This window comes from Sceloporus occidentalis, unplaced genomic scaffold (genome assembly GCF_023333645.1).
Source record: "Sceloporus occidentalis isolate IW3139 unplaced genomic scaffold, rSceOcc1.0.p SCAF_29, whole genome shotgun sequence".
Taxonomy (NCBI): domain Eukaryota; kingdom Metazoa; phylum Chordata; class Lepidosauria; order Squamata; family Phrynosomatidae; genus Sceloporus; species Sceloporus occidentalis.
The window spans coordinates 8695915-8712426 of NW_028317009.1; the positions used below are offsets into that span (position 1 = coordinate 8695915).

Genomic DNA, 16512 nt, shown 5'->3' on the forward strand with positions numbered 1-16512 from the left:
TATAATATACAATTCTACATATAGTTTCTGTACAGATCTGAACGCCGGGGCGACTGCACCGTAACTGGCTCTGCATCGCTTACATTGTGCTTGGAGGGCAGTCGCACGGCACTGCCTTTCAGTCGATTGCCGAGCTGCACGCGGCTTGGGCTCCCGGAGCTGGAAGGGTTAAGGAGTGAAAGTTTGTATTTGGCCGCTGTTTGTGAAATGTGCGTATGTGCGCGTGACTCGCGTGTCGTGATTAACACCGAGATCAGGGACCTAAAACACGTTCAAGCAGACAGGATTTAGCAGGAAGCTATTTATACCCCGACACCTGCAACGAAACCTGCCGCGGCGTCTCGGGCCGACAGCCGCGTTCAGCTGCACCGAAAACCAGCTCTCTGATCGCAGCATAGCTCCTCAGGACACCAAGGGCCGAACACGGACGGGTCTGCGCATTCGGGCTCCACCGACGTCTTCTTGCTTATTTTACTGCGAGTGGGTCTGGTAGCCAGACGTTACAAACTAAAATAATACACATTAACACAAGCGCACCTTAAAGATGCAGTTCCACTTACACACGACGTTAGCTCTTTTCTCCGTAACGCTCGGCAGGTTTTTATCTCATTTTATCGCATAAAACCGGCGTAGAAAGGAAGGCGAGGAATGACGTTTCTCACGCTTCGTTTAGTTACATTGTCACATTCAGCATAACAAGCGGGACGGCATCTTTAAAGCGCCCCGTTGGCCAGCGGGAGATTCCATGTTCTGTTATATTTGTAAGGTGGGCAACACGTTAACGTACAGATGGTAACCGCGGTTATTTAGGGATGTATTCTGCCCTCGGGGGCCGACACTTTGCGGGGGTTATAACTTCACCCGTTCTCTGAAGGACGGGGATACGATGTACAGTTTGGGGTGCGGTACGTGTACCTCTCGCTCTCTCTCTAAAAAGAGTCCTTGAAGCTTTAGCGCTGTGATTAGACACGTTTACTACACGCTTCCACAGACCACGTCCATACTTTCCTTAGCTTTCAAAGCCGAATGAAACGAGGGAAACAATCAGGGGGGGTAACAAAGTAGCGACATTCAATATGTTCACAATTATCTGTGCTGCTTGTGCTGCGTTGGGTTCCATGGCTACTTCAGCAACAAACTAGCCGAAAAAGCCGCCGAGATATTTCAAACCGCCGCGCCGGCAGTGATAAGAGACACCGGTGTCATGTCTGGGGTGCCGATAAGGTTGTCACGGGTCAGTTCCCTGCTACTCGGGACCATTCGCCCGGCCGCCATTATTATGCCTTCGCTGTCCTCGCTGCCGTGCATGACGGGAAAAAGCTTTGTATGCCTAATACCAAATCCCTGCAGGAAAGTCCTAAAAAGTCCTAAAAAAGTCTGCGGAATTGGCTGTAAATCTTGCGCAGGTCCCCGGGGGGCCGTCACTGGTTGTGATCCGACGCGGGACGGGGTGGCCGCGGCAGTGGGAATGTCAGTGCTCGCCGGGTGAGGCCGGTCCTCCTGCGCGGTGCCGGAAAGTCTTAATACTGGTTAGCGGATGTTGGCGGTGTTACGTCGCGGACTCCCCCCGTCTGGTTAGAGTCGGCGCGCGCCGCATCAGTCCAGGGGCTCCTGTTTTATCCTCATCATGTTGGGCTGGACTCGCCTGTCCTCTCTGCACAGAACGTATTCACTAAACTGCGAGGAGTCGACTCCGCCGCCGCACGAAGCAGCCACGTGAAACCCCTTCTGGAACAGTCTCTCGAGGACCTGTTAGCGGGAAGAGAATGCGATGAGTTAATCCAGACTGGTAATCCGGGGAGGAATAAAATGCCATGTAAACATTGAGAGAGACGGATCACTAGCCGGCATATAGATAACGCTATTAGTACTAATAGTAATACTCCGACTGAGGGGGGGGGGGCACCGAAATTATTATTATTGATTTCCTGCCGTACCTGAGCAGGAACGGGCATTTACAATTTAACCCCGCGAGCGCCACCCAACAGAAAACGAGACTCTTAAAGTCATTTCTACAGACCTTTTCTTTTTCTAATAGATCATTTTTTTAGTCCTCCCCGCAGGCAGCATCATTTAATTATGAGAAACACATAAATTATGCATTTCTACATTGTTGCGTTCTTAGAAGATTTTTATGGTGTTTTTGGAGCTCTGCGTTACCCGCCGGCGGCGTTCATTCCAAGCACCTTAGGGTCCGAGCATTGATTAGAAGACCCCATTGTGGTGCGGAATGAACCCAATAAATGTTCTTGTGATGTCATCGGGCACGCAGCTGCTTAACGGCAATAAGGGCCTCGCAAAAACAAGCGTTTACTAAACAAGCAGCGCAGAAAAAAATTACAACCAGTGCTAAGTATTTCCCGTCTGTGATCGTAGGCGACCCCAAAAGGGACCCGCGCCGGGCCACGGGAGAAAACCGCGCCGGGCCACGGGAGAAAACCGCGCCGGGCCACGGGAGAAAACCGCGCCGGGCCACGGGAGAAAACCGCGCCGGGCCACGGGAGAAAACCGCGCCGGGCCACGGGAGAAAACCGCGCCTGGCCACGGGAGAAAACCGCGCCGGGCCACGGGAGAAAACCGCTTTGTGCTCTCTGGACTCTTTAGCGTAATGTAAGAAAAAGACCTTTTAGAGCAAAGTTTAAAAAAATGGTCATCTCACCATAGCAACTGAATGGAGCATTGGATTGGGTGATAATTGCAGGAGGTTGTGCGCATGAATGTGCAGTAACGCCGTGTCTCTTACCTGGACGGAGTTTAACCTGCAGTAGCCGTTGAGTGGAAAGCGAATGACGTGGGTAGGGTCCTGGTTCCATCCGGCGTTTACGGAGTTACACATGACATCTCCGGTTTCTGGAAAGATCTCTTCTATTAACGCCTTCTCCCCGCTCAGCGCGATCCGCTCTCCGAGGTCGGGGGTCACTCGCACAACCAGACAGTCGCACGGCTGGAAGTGCTTCCGGTGCTCCTTGTCCTGCTTCCACCGCTCCAGCTCCTTGACCATGGGATGGAGCTGGTAATACTTGGCTTCTTCATATAAGAGGCTGAACTCCTAGAAGGTGAAAGAAGCCGTTACTCGTGCGCTGGTATATACACTGTATATATATATACAGTTAGCAGAGGGTATGGGAGTGAACGTGCGCGCGCTTCCCACCGTTCGGGCTGTAGAGAGGGCGATGTGATTGTAATTATAAGACGCGGGTGAATATTGGCGCCGTACATTTAAGTCAGACAATTCTAAGGCAGTGTTTTCTATTATGTTCCCGGACGGAGTGTATCGGCGTTTCCCTTCAGGACCTCAGAAGGGATGATCTGTTTTCTAGGAGTGTATACAGCGCTTTACATGTAACGGCATCACGATATATAACCGTCTGACCAAGGACACAATTATCTGACTGAGCGGATTTTTTGTTTCTCTGTTCTTTCAGGTCCATCATCATCCGGTACGGGGTAGCCCTGGCTGCGTCCCGCTCGCTCGCTGTGACCGCTCACGCGGAGATCTGAGGTCTGGCTCCGCACGTACTTTCTATCTATAGCTGGTGTGGGATTTTACGAGCAACATTGTATCAGAAAACTCTCATCTCTCGCACGGCGGATAAGGTAGGGTTTCCACGCATTGATGTTGCTGGCGGAGGGAGGAGCTCACTGTGGGGTTCATAGGCAACAAATCTCTTTTTATAACTTAATAATAATTACAACAACAACGCCTGATTCGTAGCTTTCACAGCATTCCGCAGTAAAGCGACAGAGAGTTCTGTCAGGTTTTCAGCTTGACTCACAGTCATCGATGACTTCGGTCGCCTTTATTAACAGACCGCGATGCTCCCCGTTCACTGCAGATTGTTCAAGAACATAATGTGCATGCAGACAACCGGAGGGACTTAGAATGTATGGGCTACAGTGACCGGAGGGACCACTGCTGATTCTCTGTATTGTTGCATAGTTTGTAGATTATTTTGGGGTTTGCTGGGGTGATATTTGGTTCATGTGTGTGATGTGCCAGGTAATCAATCAATATGCAAAAATACTGCTGTGACTTCCCGATTCTGCCCGATATAAATCTGACTAATGAGAGAGAAGATTTCAGCAAAAGACTTTCCTTAAGTCCTGGCTGTTGATGCGAATCAGCCTGGAAAGAGAGGCTCTGGGGACCCACCGAACCAAACATCAAGGGGCAAAATTATCCCCAAAGGACCAGAGAACATCAGCCAAGCAATCGCAGGCGTCCGTCATCTAAAGCCAGTGTCCATGACGCAACCATCAGAAGGACACCAGGAAAACGATTCATGACGGAAATCACAGCGCTCTAAGACATAAATGGCTGTTGGCAATCTCTACGCTCTACGCAGCGACGGGTAACACTGGGAGATGTTGGCCCCGTAAAGCTCAGTGAAGAGCAAATACTGCATTTCACATTCATAACATCATATCTACAGTCAAGCAGGGTGGCGGCAGTGTCTGTGGCATCAGGACCTGGACAACTCAACATCATCATTGAGGCAGCCATGAAGATTCTACAGGAGAACGCTAGCCGGAGGGCAACTGGGTCACGCAGAAGACCATAATCATCGCACACAAGCAGGACTACATCTGGACGAACGGCAAGACCTGTAAAGTTTTAAAACGGACCGAGCGATTCAAGGGAAAAGGTCCCGTTTTTGGTAATAGCGGATTCTGGCGCGCTATTCCATACTGTTATCTCGTGGCGCCAGCCGTCGGCGGGAGGGTAAATATCTGTTCTCGCAGTAGAAGGGTTTGGTTGGTTTTTGGGATGATGCAAGTGACGGGCGTTTTAATGAAAGTGAAAGCCTCACGTGAACTTGTCGCAGACGTCTTACGGAATAAAGGAGGCTGAATGATATCACTGTCTCGGGACACGGCGGAAACATTAACATGCACGGTGTTTCCATAGTTCTGAGAGGCACGTAATGTTCCCTGACACTCATTATTAAACATTTAAGAAGCAGCGCTTGCGCGCCTAAATTTCCACTCTCAGTATAAAACTTTTTTATGAATATATAAAACTGAAATCGTCTCACCTGGAAGTCCAATGAAACCACAAATAAGAAAATTAGACACGGTTCAAATATGAAATGGAGGAATCCAGGCGCGATTATCCGCCTTCCCAGCCCTGCCTCCGGGAAACCGAATTACTCTCTTACCAAAACCTCTCCAGAACTCCAGACTGGGTAATACTCTACTGATGACATCACAACTCCTTATACAGACAAACAGCACATTTTACTACTTAAAGACATAACACAGGCGCCAGTTTGTGTCGCCCGTCGCCCCGGCCGGCTCTCTCCATAGAGGGAATCTGGAGGAGCAGCGCTGGTTGTAGTGAATATGGATCTCCGTCTAACCAGCCCAAATTGAGTGCCGGCGATTGATGCTGAGAGCTAGGATATGACGTGATATCTCTGCCCTCAACACTCAAGATGTGCTCACCGCGAGGGAGCGTGTGGGAGAAAGAGAGGAGATAATGAGAAGAAGAGAAGAAAAGAGAGGTAACGAGAAAGAGAAGTGATGAGGAGAAGTGAGAGAGTTTGTGTTTTGAAGGTGTTTGAATGCGAATGTGAGGGTAAGGGTACTGTATATGTGTGTATATGGGGGTATATGTGTGTATATAACGGTATATGTGTGTATATGTGTGTCCATGTGTGTACATGGGGTATATGTGTGTGTGTGTATATGGGGGTAGATGTGTATATATAGCGGTATATGTGTGTATATGAGTGTATATGTGTGTATATAGCGGTATATGTGTGTATATAGCGGTATATGTGTGTATATGAGTGTTTGAGTGTGTGTGTGTAATGAGTGTATATGGGGGTAGATGTGTGTATATGGGGGTAGATGTGTGTAATGAGTGTATATGGGGGTAGATGTGTGTATATGGGGGTAGATGTATGTATATGGGGGTATATGTGTGTATATGAAGGTATGTGTGTATATGGGGGTAGATGTGTGTATATGGGGGTAGATATGTGAATATGGGGGTAGATGTGTGTATATGGGGGTATATGTGTGTATATAGCGGTATATGTGTGTGTATATGGGGGTATATGGGGGTAGATGTGTGTATATGGGGGTAGATGTGTGTATATGGGGGTAGATGGGGGTATATGGGGGTAGATGTGTGTATATGGGGGTAGATGTGTGTAGATGGGGGTAGATGGGGGTATATGGGGGTAGATGTGTGTATATGGGGGTAGATATGTGTAGATGGGGGTAGATGGGGGTATATGGGGGTAGATGTGTGTATATGGGGTAGATGGGGGTATATGGGGGTAGATGGGGGTAGATGGGTGTATATGGGGGTAGATGTGTGTATATGGGGTAGATGGGGGTATATGGGGGTAGATGTGTGTATATAGGGGTAGATGTGTGTATATGGGGGTATATGGGGGTAGATGTGTGTATATGGGGGTAGATGTGTGTATATGGGGGTAGATGGGGTAGATGTGTGTATATGGGGGTAGATGTGTGTATATGGGGGTAGATGTGTGTAGATGGGGGTATATGGGGGTAGATGTGTGTATATGGGGGTAGATGTGTGTATATGGGGGTAGATGTGTGTATATGGGGGTATATGTGTGTAGATAGGGGTAGATGGGGGTAGATGTGTGTGTATATGGGGGTAGATGTGTGTATATGGGGTAGATGTGTGTATATGGGGTAGATGTGTGTATATGGGGGTATATGTGTGTAGATGGGGGTAGATGTGTGTGTATATGGGGGTAGATGTGTGTATATGGGGTAGATGTGTGTACATGGGGGTAGATGTGTGTATATGGGGGTAGATGTGTGTATATGGGGGTAGATGTGTGTATATGGGGTATATGGGGGTAGATGTGTGTATATGGGGGTAGATGTGTGTATATGGGGGTAGATGTGTGTATATGGGGTAGATGTGTGTATATGGGGTAGATGTGTGTATATGGGGTAGATGTGTGTATATGGGGGTAGATGTGTGTAGATGGGGGTAGATGTGTGTAGATGGGGTAGATGTGTGTATATGGGGTAGATGTGTGTAGATGGGGGTATATGGGGGTAGATGTGTGTATATGGGGGTAGATGGGGGTAGATGTGTGTATATGGGGTATATGTGTGTAGATGGGGGTAGATGTGTGTGTATATGGGGTAGATGGGGGTATATGGGGGTAGATGTGTGTACATGGGGGTAGATGTGTGTATATGGGGTAGATGTGTGTATATGGGGGTAGATGTGTGTATATGGGGGTAGATGTGTGTAGATGGGGTAGATGTGTGTATATGGGGTAGATGTGTGTAGATGGGGGTAGATGGGGGTATATGGGGTAGATGTGTGTATATGGGGGTAGATGTGTGTATATGGGGGTAGATGTGTGTATATGGGGGTATATGTGTGTAGATGGGGGTAGATGTGTGTGTATATGGGGTAGATGGGGGTATATGGGGGTAGATGTGTGTACATGGGGGTAGATGTGTGTATATGGGGGTAGATGGGGGTAGATGTGTGTGTATATGGGGGTAGATGTGTGTGTATATGGGGGTAGATGTGTGTATATGGGGTAGATGTGTGTATATGGGGTAGATGTGTGTATATGGGGGTAGATGTGTGTATATGGGGTAGATGTGTGTATATGGGGTAGATGTGTGTATATGGGGGTAGATGTGTGTATATGGGGTAGATGTGTGTATATGGGGGTAGATGTGTGTATATGGGGTAGATGTGTGTATATGGGGGTAGATGTGTGTATATGGGGGTAGATGTGTGTATATGGGGTAGATGTGTGTATATGGGGTAGATGTGTGTATATGGGGGTAGATGTGTGTATATGGGGGTAGATGGGGGTAGATGTGTGTGTATATGGGGTAGATGTGTGTATATGGGGGTAGATGTGTGTATATGGGGTAGATGTGTGTATATGGGGGTAGATGTGTGTATATGGGGGTAGATGTGTGTATATGGGGTAGATGTGTGTATATGGGGTAGATGTGTGTATATGGGGGTAGATGTGTGTATATGGGGTAGATGTGTGTATATGGGGTAGATGTGTGTACATGGGGGTAGATGTGTGTATATGGGGGTAGATGGGGGTAGATGTGTGTGTATATGGGGGTAGATGTGTGTGTATATGGGGGTAGATGTGTGTATATGGGGTAGATGTGTGTATATGGGGTAGATGTGTGTATATGGGGGTAGATGTGTGTATATGGGGTAGATGTGTGTATATGGGGTAGATGTGTGTATATGGGGGTAGATGTGTGTATATGGGGTAGATGTGTGTATATGGGGGTAGATGTGTGTATATGGGGGTAGATGTGTGTATATGGGGTAGATGTGTGTATATGGGGTAGATGTGTGTATATGGGGGTAGATGTGTGTATATGGGGGTAGATGGGGGTAGATGTGTGTGTATATGGGGTAGATGTGTGTATATGGGGGTAGATGTGTGTATATGGGTAGATGTGTGTATATGGGGGTAGATGTGTGTATATGGGGGTAGATGTGTGTATATGGGGTAGATGTGTGTATATGGGGTAGATGTGTGTATATGGGGGTAGATGTGTGTATATGGGGTAGATGTGTGTATATGGGGTAGATGTGTGTACATGGGGGTAGATGTGTGTATATGGGGGTAGATGGGGGTAGATGTGTGTGTATATGGGGGTAGATGTGTGTGTATATGGGGGTAGATGTGTGTATATGGGGTAGATGTGTGTATATGGGGTAGATGTGTGTATATGGGGGTAGATGTGTGTATATGGGGTAGATGTGTGTATATGGGGTAGATGTGTGTATATGGGGTAGATGTGTGTATATGGGGTAGATGTGTGTATATGGGGGTAGATGTGTGTATATGGGGTAGATGTGTGTATATGGGGGTAGATGTGTGTATATAATGCACAGTACTTTACAAGCACTTGTAATTGTATGAAATAACGGTGTATCCGCTGTAAGATCAGAGCCGTGCTAAATACATTTTCCATTATGTAGGAATTTGCAGTCGTTTCCCAAACACCTGTCAGCCCTCTGCTAAACCCGCGTGCTGTCCGCGTGCATCACGGCTCCATCCTCCATTTCTTTCAGGTTTTGGGTATGCCTGAGTGTTTCTATTAAAATGAAGAACCCCCAGGCGCCATCTTGATGGTAACCAATTTCAGGCGGTGTCTTTATATTTTATTTTGCCAGCCCTGCTCCACGTGACACATCAAAGGTTAAGAAAGGCCCTGGGTTATTACGAGAGATCACAGGAAAATCCCGCCGTAATGCTGACTCTTGGCCGTGAAAATGCTCAGCCGTCTGCGGGGTGGAGGGGGGACGTTTTACAGAGACGGACAGGGATGGAGCCCTATATACGGGGCTGGGCAGTGAATGGGGTTCAGCCTTCAGCCATGGCTTTACCGTAATCACAGCAAGAGACGTGGGACAACGTAGGAAAATAGCCTGAAATCTGTATCTGTAAATAAAGACGGGCGGCTGGTGCTGATTAGGCAGCAAATCAGACCCTTAAGGGCAAACTATAGCTGAGAGCCCCAGCGTCCCGGGCATGAAAGAGCATTCTGTGACGCTGCTTAACCGGGATGGAAACGTTTCCACGCATTCTAATCTTGGAAATGATGTCGTTTTTTTTTTAACTAGGTGGGGAACATTTGCCGTCACGCTCTCTCCGCCCCCCTGCTGATCCGTATCTCAGAACATGCGCTGAAAGAGACAATGGCTTCCCCCGGCCCCCCGGGAACACCGCGTGGGAACCCTAAGGTGAGAGCGTTTCTTATAACTAGTTGTTGCATTTTGAGTTACTTTATCATATGTAAAAACATATGTAATCATTTAAATAAAGAAGAAGAGCTGACACTTTAATTATCCAACGAGATACTTTATAATAACCGGTTAACAGAGCCGAATGGGGCCGATGTTTCTATGGAGGGGCGGAAATGTTTCACGTGAGGTTTTTGGGACCCGTCAGTAACTTTAATCTGTAACGACGGCAAACTTTCTGCAACATTCACAACGCGAGCGAAATCCGAGTCATTAAACCCCCCAAAGGCTGCGATCCTGTTAGATTAAACAAAAGGTGAAAACTAATGAATATTCACCAACCCTCTCTAATGATTTCTGTAACGTGGAGCGCGGGGCGTGAAGAGTCGGCCCGGCCCGGCGTTTACACTCTCTGCCGTGTTTGCTAATTAGAAAAACCATAAACACTATATTTATCTTCTGTGTATAATTCTATAGCTTCCTCTCACTGACGTTACGATGGGAACATTCAGCGTATTCGTGCTCTATAGCGTAACTAAGGAGAGTCCGGAGCTGTGCTGTACCGCTAGGACCGCTTGATTCCCGGAGAATGTTTCCTGCTGCGTTGGGGGACGGGGTTTCTGTCTGCACATTGAGCCATTGCTGAGCAGGAAGTGATGAGCACAGAGAAGAAACGCTTCCCCCTTTTGTTATGAAACGCGCACGTTTATGTTGGATAACATACCCGACGGGGTAAAGCCAGAGTATTACCCCACGTCTCTGGCACGGGTTCTGGAGAGCACCGGCAGCATCCCAGACGTCTCAGACAATAGACGGAACTTATCAAAGACGTATCCAGAGTCCTGCGTGACACCCTAACAGACTAAACCTGAATAACTGCCGCCAAATAATCCCCCAACAGGAGTGACCACCGGTTCCACAAATCCCCGCGTAAAGCACGTCGGTCGTTAAGCGGTAAAAGTGGAGCGAGTCGGCGGGAACGTTGTGTTAGACGGCACGGCAACTGCAACTATTTCACCGCGTTGCACAAGAGTTGCTCCCTATAGGTGGGGAGGAATAAGTCAACATGCGCACCATATAGGTTATGTACCCAGAATGCATTGCACAGTGTCGTTCTGTTAGGGGCATCTGGCAGAGCTTCTGTCCCACGTGAGCCACAGAAGGATTATTTTATTGGCTCGCGGCGGTATAGATCTAGACGAAGGTCGTCACATAAGCCTGCGGGCTATGATACCGGGAGGTCTACAACATACGTGTCATTTACATGCTATATTTCTTTTCTAGGCATTGGACCACGTTCTACGTTCCGGATACTGCGATCCAGAACACAACGCCAGCTTATAGTGTAAGTTTTTACTGTGTCAAAGTGTGTAGCGAATGCACGGGTTATAACCTATACATATCACAGTCGGGGGGTTTGGGGTATCTCCTGTCAGACTGGTAGAAGCAGCGCGGGGACGGCAGGTTTCGGGGCCGTGGAATTTTGCCCCCGGGGGGCACTCTGCCTTTCACCCTCTTACCTTAAAGTCCTCGGGGAGAAGCAGCTTGGAAGTCCGTAGAAAGCTTAAAATGTACCGGAAAATCTCCCCGTCTCGATCGATGAAATAATGTTGTTTCAAACTGTCCAAGACGATGGGTTCCGTGCCATTAAACAGCCGGCTTATTCTGAAAAGAAGAATAGAGAGAGAACGCGCCGGGTTCCGTTACACTCATTGTTATTATCATTATTTATTATTATTAATTATTATTATTATTATGCTAAAACTATACCCGCAATAAACGCATCTCCTACAGGTGACGAGACTTTGTAGCATTTACAGATATTTACGATTCTGTCTATTAACGGAATACAGCCGATATCTCTCCATTATTATTATTATCATTATTTATTATTATTACAGTCTGTACTTTTAAAGGGTCTGACTCGATACATCAGGTAACGGGGGTCCCGCTGGCGAGCTTATCCCTGTAAATGTATTAATTGTAACATGTATGAAGTAATTTCATGTAATTCTATACGGGTTTTAACCGTCAGTGTTCTTTTGCACATGCTAAACACACGGCAATGTTGAAGATTAGGCTCCAGCGCATGGGGTCGGCCTCCTGTCCTTGACCCCTATGGCACTCCAACGGGTTAATCGGACACGGTGCCAAACACATGCGCTCGTATGCGGTAAGAGTCCCTCCAGACGTGACTGAGACAGACCCCCCCTTAAACGAAACACAGAACATGAAACCGAGAAACTCTGATGTACAATTTAACATCACGTTTAACCTCCTAATGGCCAAGGGGCAAGCAACACGTTAACCCCCCTCTGGCCTCTAAAGGGTTATTGCATTGTGTAGATGCCTCCCCCCCCCCTCGCACACGGCTTCTTCCCCAGCCAACGTGCACAAGCTGCAGCTGCAGCGCTAGGTCAACGGCCCCCGGCCCTGAATCTCATGGAGCCCCCGGCGGAGCTTCTGCCGCCATCTATACAATCCACAGAGCTCCGTGTGACGCTTCCAGAACATCTCGTGCAGCGTTCACAAGGACGGACGCCCGCCCCGCGCGTGCATAACCCAGAAATGTGTATATTTTATACGGAGAATGTACGACGGGAACGCGGAGCAAAGAGATATTATATATATATATATATATATATATATATACATACATACACAGTATATTATTATATAATAAATAATAATACACAGTATATACACAGTATATACGGTATATATATAGATATATATACACAGTATATTATTATATAATAAATAATAATAATACACAGTATATACACAGTATATACGGTATATATATAGATATATATACACAGTATATTATTATATAATAAATAATAATAATACACAGTATATATACACAGTATATACGGTATATATATAGATATATATACACAGTATATTATTATATAATAAATAATAATAATACACAGTATATACACAGTATATACGGTATATATATAGATATATATACACAGTATATTATTATATAATAAATAATAATAATACACAGTATATATACACAGTATATACGGTATATATATAGATATATATACACAGTATATTATTATATAATAAATAATAATAATACACAGTATATATACACAGTATATACGGTATATATATAGATATATATACACAGTATATTATTATACAATAAATAATAATAGTACACAGTATATACAGCGTGTACATATATATATATATATAATCATTGAAACGTCAGAGCCCCCCACCACCAAAGTGCCCTCTCCCTCCACTCCCCCCTCTTCACTAATAATAAAAGACATTTACACGGAACTGGGAAGGAAAGTGATGCTGATGCAAAGTTTGAAATGTGATCTTGTTGCCTAGCAACAGATGAAATATTCCTGACGATTGGACCACTTTTCATACTTTCTGTGCATAACCTCGGAATGTTTAAACATTCCTGCCCCGAACATGAGCTGCCCTCGCTGACCGCAGGAGGAAACCTGCAGAACGGACCATTAGAGACCCCGGTGGTCTTTTCTTGGGCTTTTCGTGGCGGTCTTTGGTCGTTCTGACTTTTTTGCACAATGAGTTGTTAACTGGCTAGAAATGTTCATTTCTCATACTTTTCCAACCTCTAAAATATGTCCTCTAAAATTAATATTTAACTCAACATGGAGGCAGGCTGGGGGATCCAGGGGAGGAATAATTACCTCTTAGCATGAATGCCTCCAGGTTTCTATAGAGAAGACAGGATTTGAAGAGGTTGTGAGATGTCAGCGGTAGGAACGTTCATTACCAGACATACCAGGAGCTTTTACGGGAAGGACCCTAACCCGTACGCTTTGTGCTATTGTACAGCGCTGCGGAATATGTTTGCGCTACATACATCATTAAGCATGGGGGCTGTCACTTATATCAGGACCCTAAAGGGAACGCTTTGTTTTGGCGCTATGCACTAAAGCTGTGGGAGGTAGGGATACGTCAGGGTAGTTTGGGGGCTGATTCACTGCAGAGTGAGTTGGGTTTAGACAGGACTTGCTATTCACGTAGAGCGCTGCTGTGATTGTCCCTTCATAATGACGATTGAATGCAAACAGCTCACCATTTAGTGGATCAGACCCAACAGTCTTTGAATAATTGGCAACAAAAACACAGAAAATGAATGTAAGCCGTACAAAGCGATTTTGGGTTAATCGTGGGATTTTGGCTGATAAAGTAAGGGGGTCCGGAGATTGATCTGCCGGAGGGTCACCCCAGGTCGATGGCTGTAAACAGGTAGCCACGGCTCCTCAAATGTTCCGTCATGCTGATCCCTAACTTCACCTGAAGACGTCCGATCACGGAGTTGGGGGGGATGCTGCTGTCCTCCTAAACCCATTTGGGGCCATTTAAAAATATATAGGCAAAGACCCGTATATAAAACCCCCACTATATATATATAAATATAGCAGGAACGGAGTCTGCAGGCTACATATAGAAACCTATTCCGGCACAAAGTTTTTAAAAGTGGTCTTATCACCATGGCAACCAGTGGACTGGTCCAATTGACCGCTCACAAATATATTCACTTGCGTCACTGTCTGTTCTTTAGCTTGTGGACCCGATACAGAGCAAAGTAACAAAGTAATAATTATACAACATACACGACCCGGGGCCCACCAAAACTACACCTCTCCAAAATCATTGATATTAGTTTTAAACTATGATAAGTTTAACAATAAAGCAGGAAATCGATGCCAAATATATTAACCCCCCCCAAACTAGAACACTGCGAGCATTTAAATAGTTAATGAGAAACATGCGGAAGCCTCTGCCAAGCATCCGCCGAGCAGAAGTGCGATGGGTTACCCGGAATATTTCGGGGTTCATAAAATACTCGTTTCCAGAAAAGGTTACAAGAAAAACAAACAAACCTAGAAATGCTACAAATTAGCAGACTCAGTAAAAAAAGGCAAGAATGTGTTTTTGGGACAACGAATGACCTCGCAGGACGACAGACCGGTTCTGTTAAAGTTTAACTTGAGTGACTGCGGACTCCAGCAGCCCTTCTACCCCCGGCACTCTGGATTTATTATAAGCGTGTGTATAGGTGTGTCAGCGGCGTGTCGCCATAATACAGACGGCTTCTAATTAGGGGACGAAATGACGAGGCTTAACCCTTCGGGGACCATGAGAGGCACACGCTTAATAATCATGCCTGGCGTAATAAACGAAGTCAGGGGACGGGCGATCAGCTGCCCTGTAACAAGTCACCGAGCGTCTCTTTCCCTCCCGATACTCCGGCTCCTCTCTCTATATATAAATATACGGTATAAATATATATAAATATACGGTATAAATATATATAAATATATGGTACAATATATATATATATATAAATATACGGTACAATATATATAAATATACGGTACAATATATATAAATATACGGTATAAATATATATAAATATACGGTATAAATATATATAAATATACGGTATAAATATATATAAATATACGGTACAATATATATAAATATACGGTATAAATATATATAAATATACGGTATAAATATATATAAATATACGGTATAAATATATATAAATATACGGTACAATATATATAAATATACGGTATAAATATATATAAATATACGGTACAATATATATCAATATGCGGTATAAATATATATAAATATACGGTACAATATATATAAATATACGGTATAAATATATATAAATATACGGTACAATATATATCAATATGCGGTATAAATATATATAAATATACGGTACAATATATATAAATATACGGTATAAATATATATAAATATACGGTACAATATATATAAATATACGGTATAAATATATATAAATATACGGTACAATATATATCAATATGCGGTATAAATATATATAAATATACGGTATAAATATAAATAAATGGTAAATATATATATATATATAAATAAACGGTATAAATATACGGTATAAATATATATAAATAAACGGTATAAATATATATAAATATACGGTATAAATATATATATATATACACAGGATATATTCTACGCAGTCACTTCCTAAGATCACTCGTATCAGGGAAGGAGGCAAACGTCCCACCGAGTCCAAACTCTGCCAGAGCTACGTCCCTGCCGGATCTTCGGCCGGTGAATGGGATATGTATATGTTAATTGTGACATCATCGGTTCCCTTCCGGTAGAAGGATTCATCTGGCTGCTGGCCGCTTGGGCTCTGCGCGAACGAGAAATACTTGAAACCGGTTCGGGCAAAGTGGTTATGGTCCCGCGCCAGCGCGAAAGGCTTCGGTTGATCCCAAATCCCTGCGTTTTCAATGCAAATATTCTTTCGCTATCGATAAACCAAACACGCGGCAAGTCAAGCGAGGGGTTTCTTACCTGGAGTCGGGGTATTTGGTGAGGGTGGCCAAGCTGCTCGTGTACATGTGGCCCCCCACATCGATGTGCACCGGCGCGTTGGACTTGGTGAGCTGCGCCGGGAGAGGTATTCCTTGGGAAGCCAGCGGAGAGACGGGCGAGCGAGTCAGCGACAGCCGAGACATGCTGCTTGCCTGCTGGAGGTGAAAGACAAGAAGAAGAGGCTTGGTTTAGCGCGGAGGCTGATTATCCGATGGTGAGACGATCATACATCTCATCAGATCGTTCCCGCGTCTGCCTGATCATATATTCTGCAACAAATTATTGCCTCCGCCGCAATTAAGGCTATTCGCGGGATTCTGCGGAGAAGACCAGAGGGTAGGAGGGAGATGCTTATTAGCAATAAGGAACCC

General features: G+C 45.3%; 1 protein-coding gene across 1 annotated transcript; it reads right to left on the minus strand.

Moving 5' to 3' along the window:
- Window positions 1-1596: 1596 nt before the first annotated feature.
- Window positions 1597-16311, minus strand: LOC149299288 (BTB/POZ domain-containing protein kctd15). The gene is made up of 4 exons (XM_089486493.1): window positions 16121-16311; window positions 11266-11410; window positions 2744-3049; window positions 1597-1749 (listed from the first exon to the last, which is right to left on the minus strand). The coding sequence occupies exons 1-4, from the start codon at window positions 16282-16284 to the stop codon at window positions 1597-1599; spliced, it is 768 nt and encodes a 255-aa protein (XP_089342619.1). The 5' UTR covers window positions 16285-16311.
- Window positions 16312-16512: the final 201 nt, after the last annotated feature.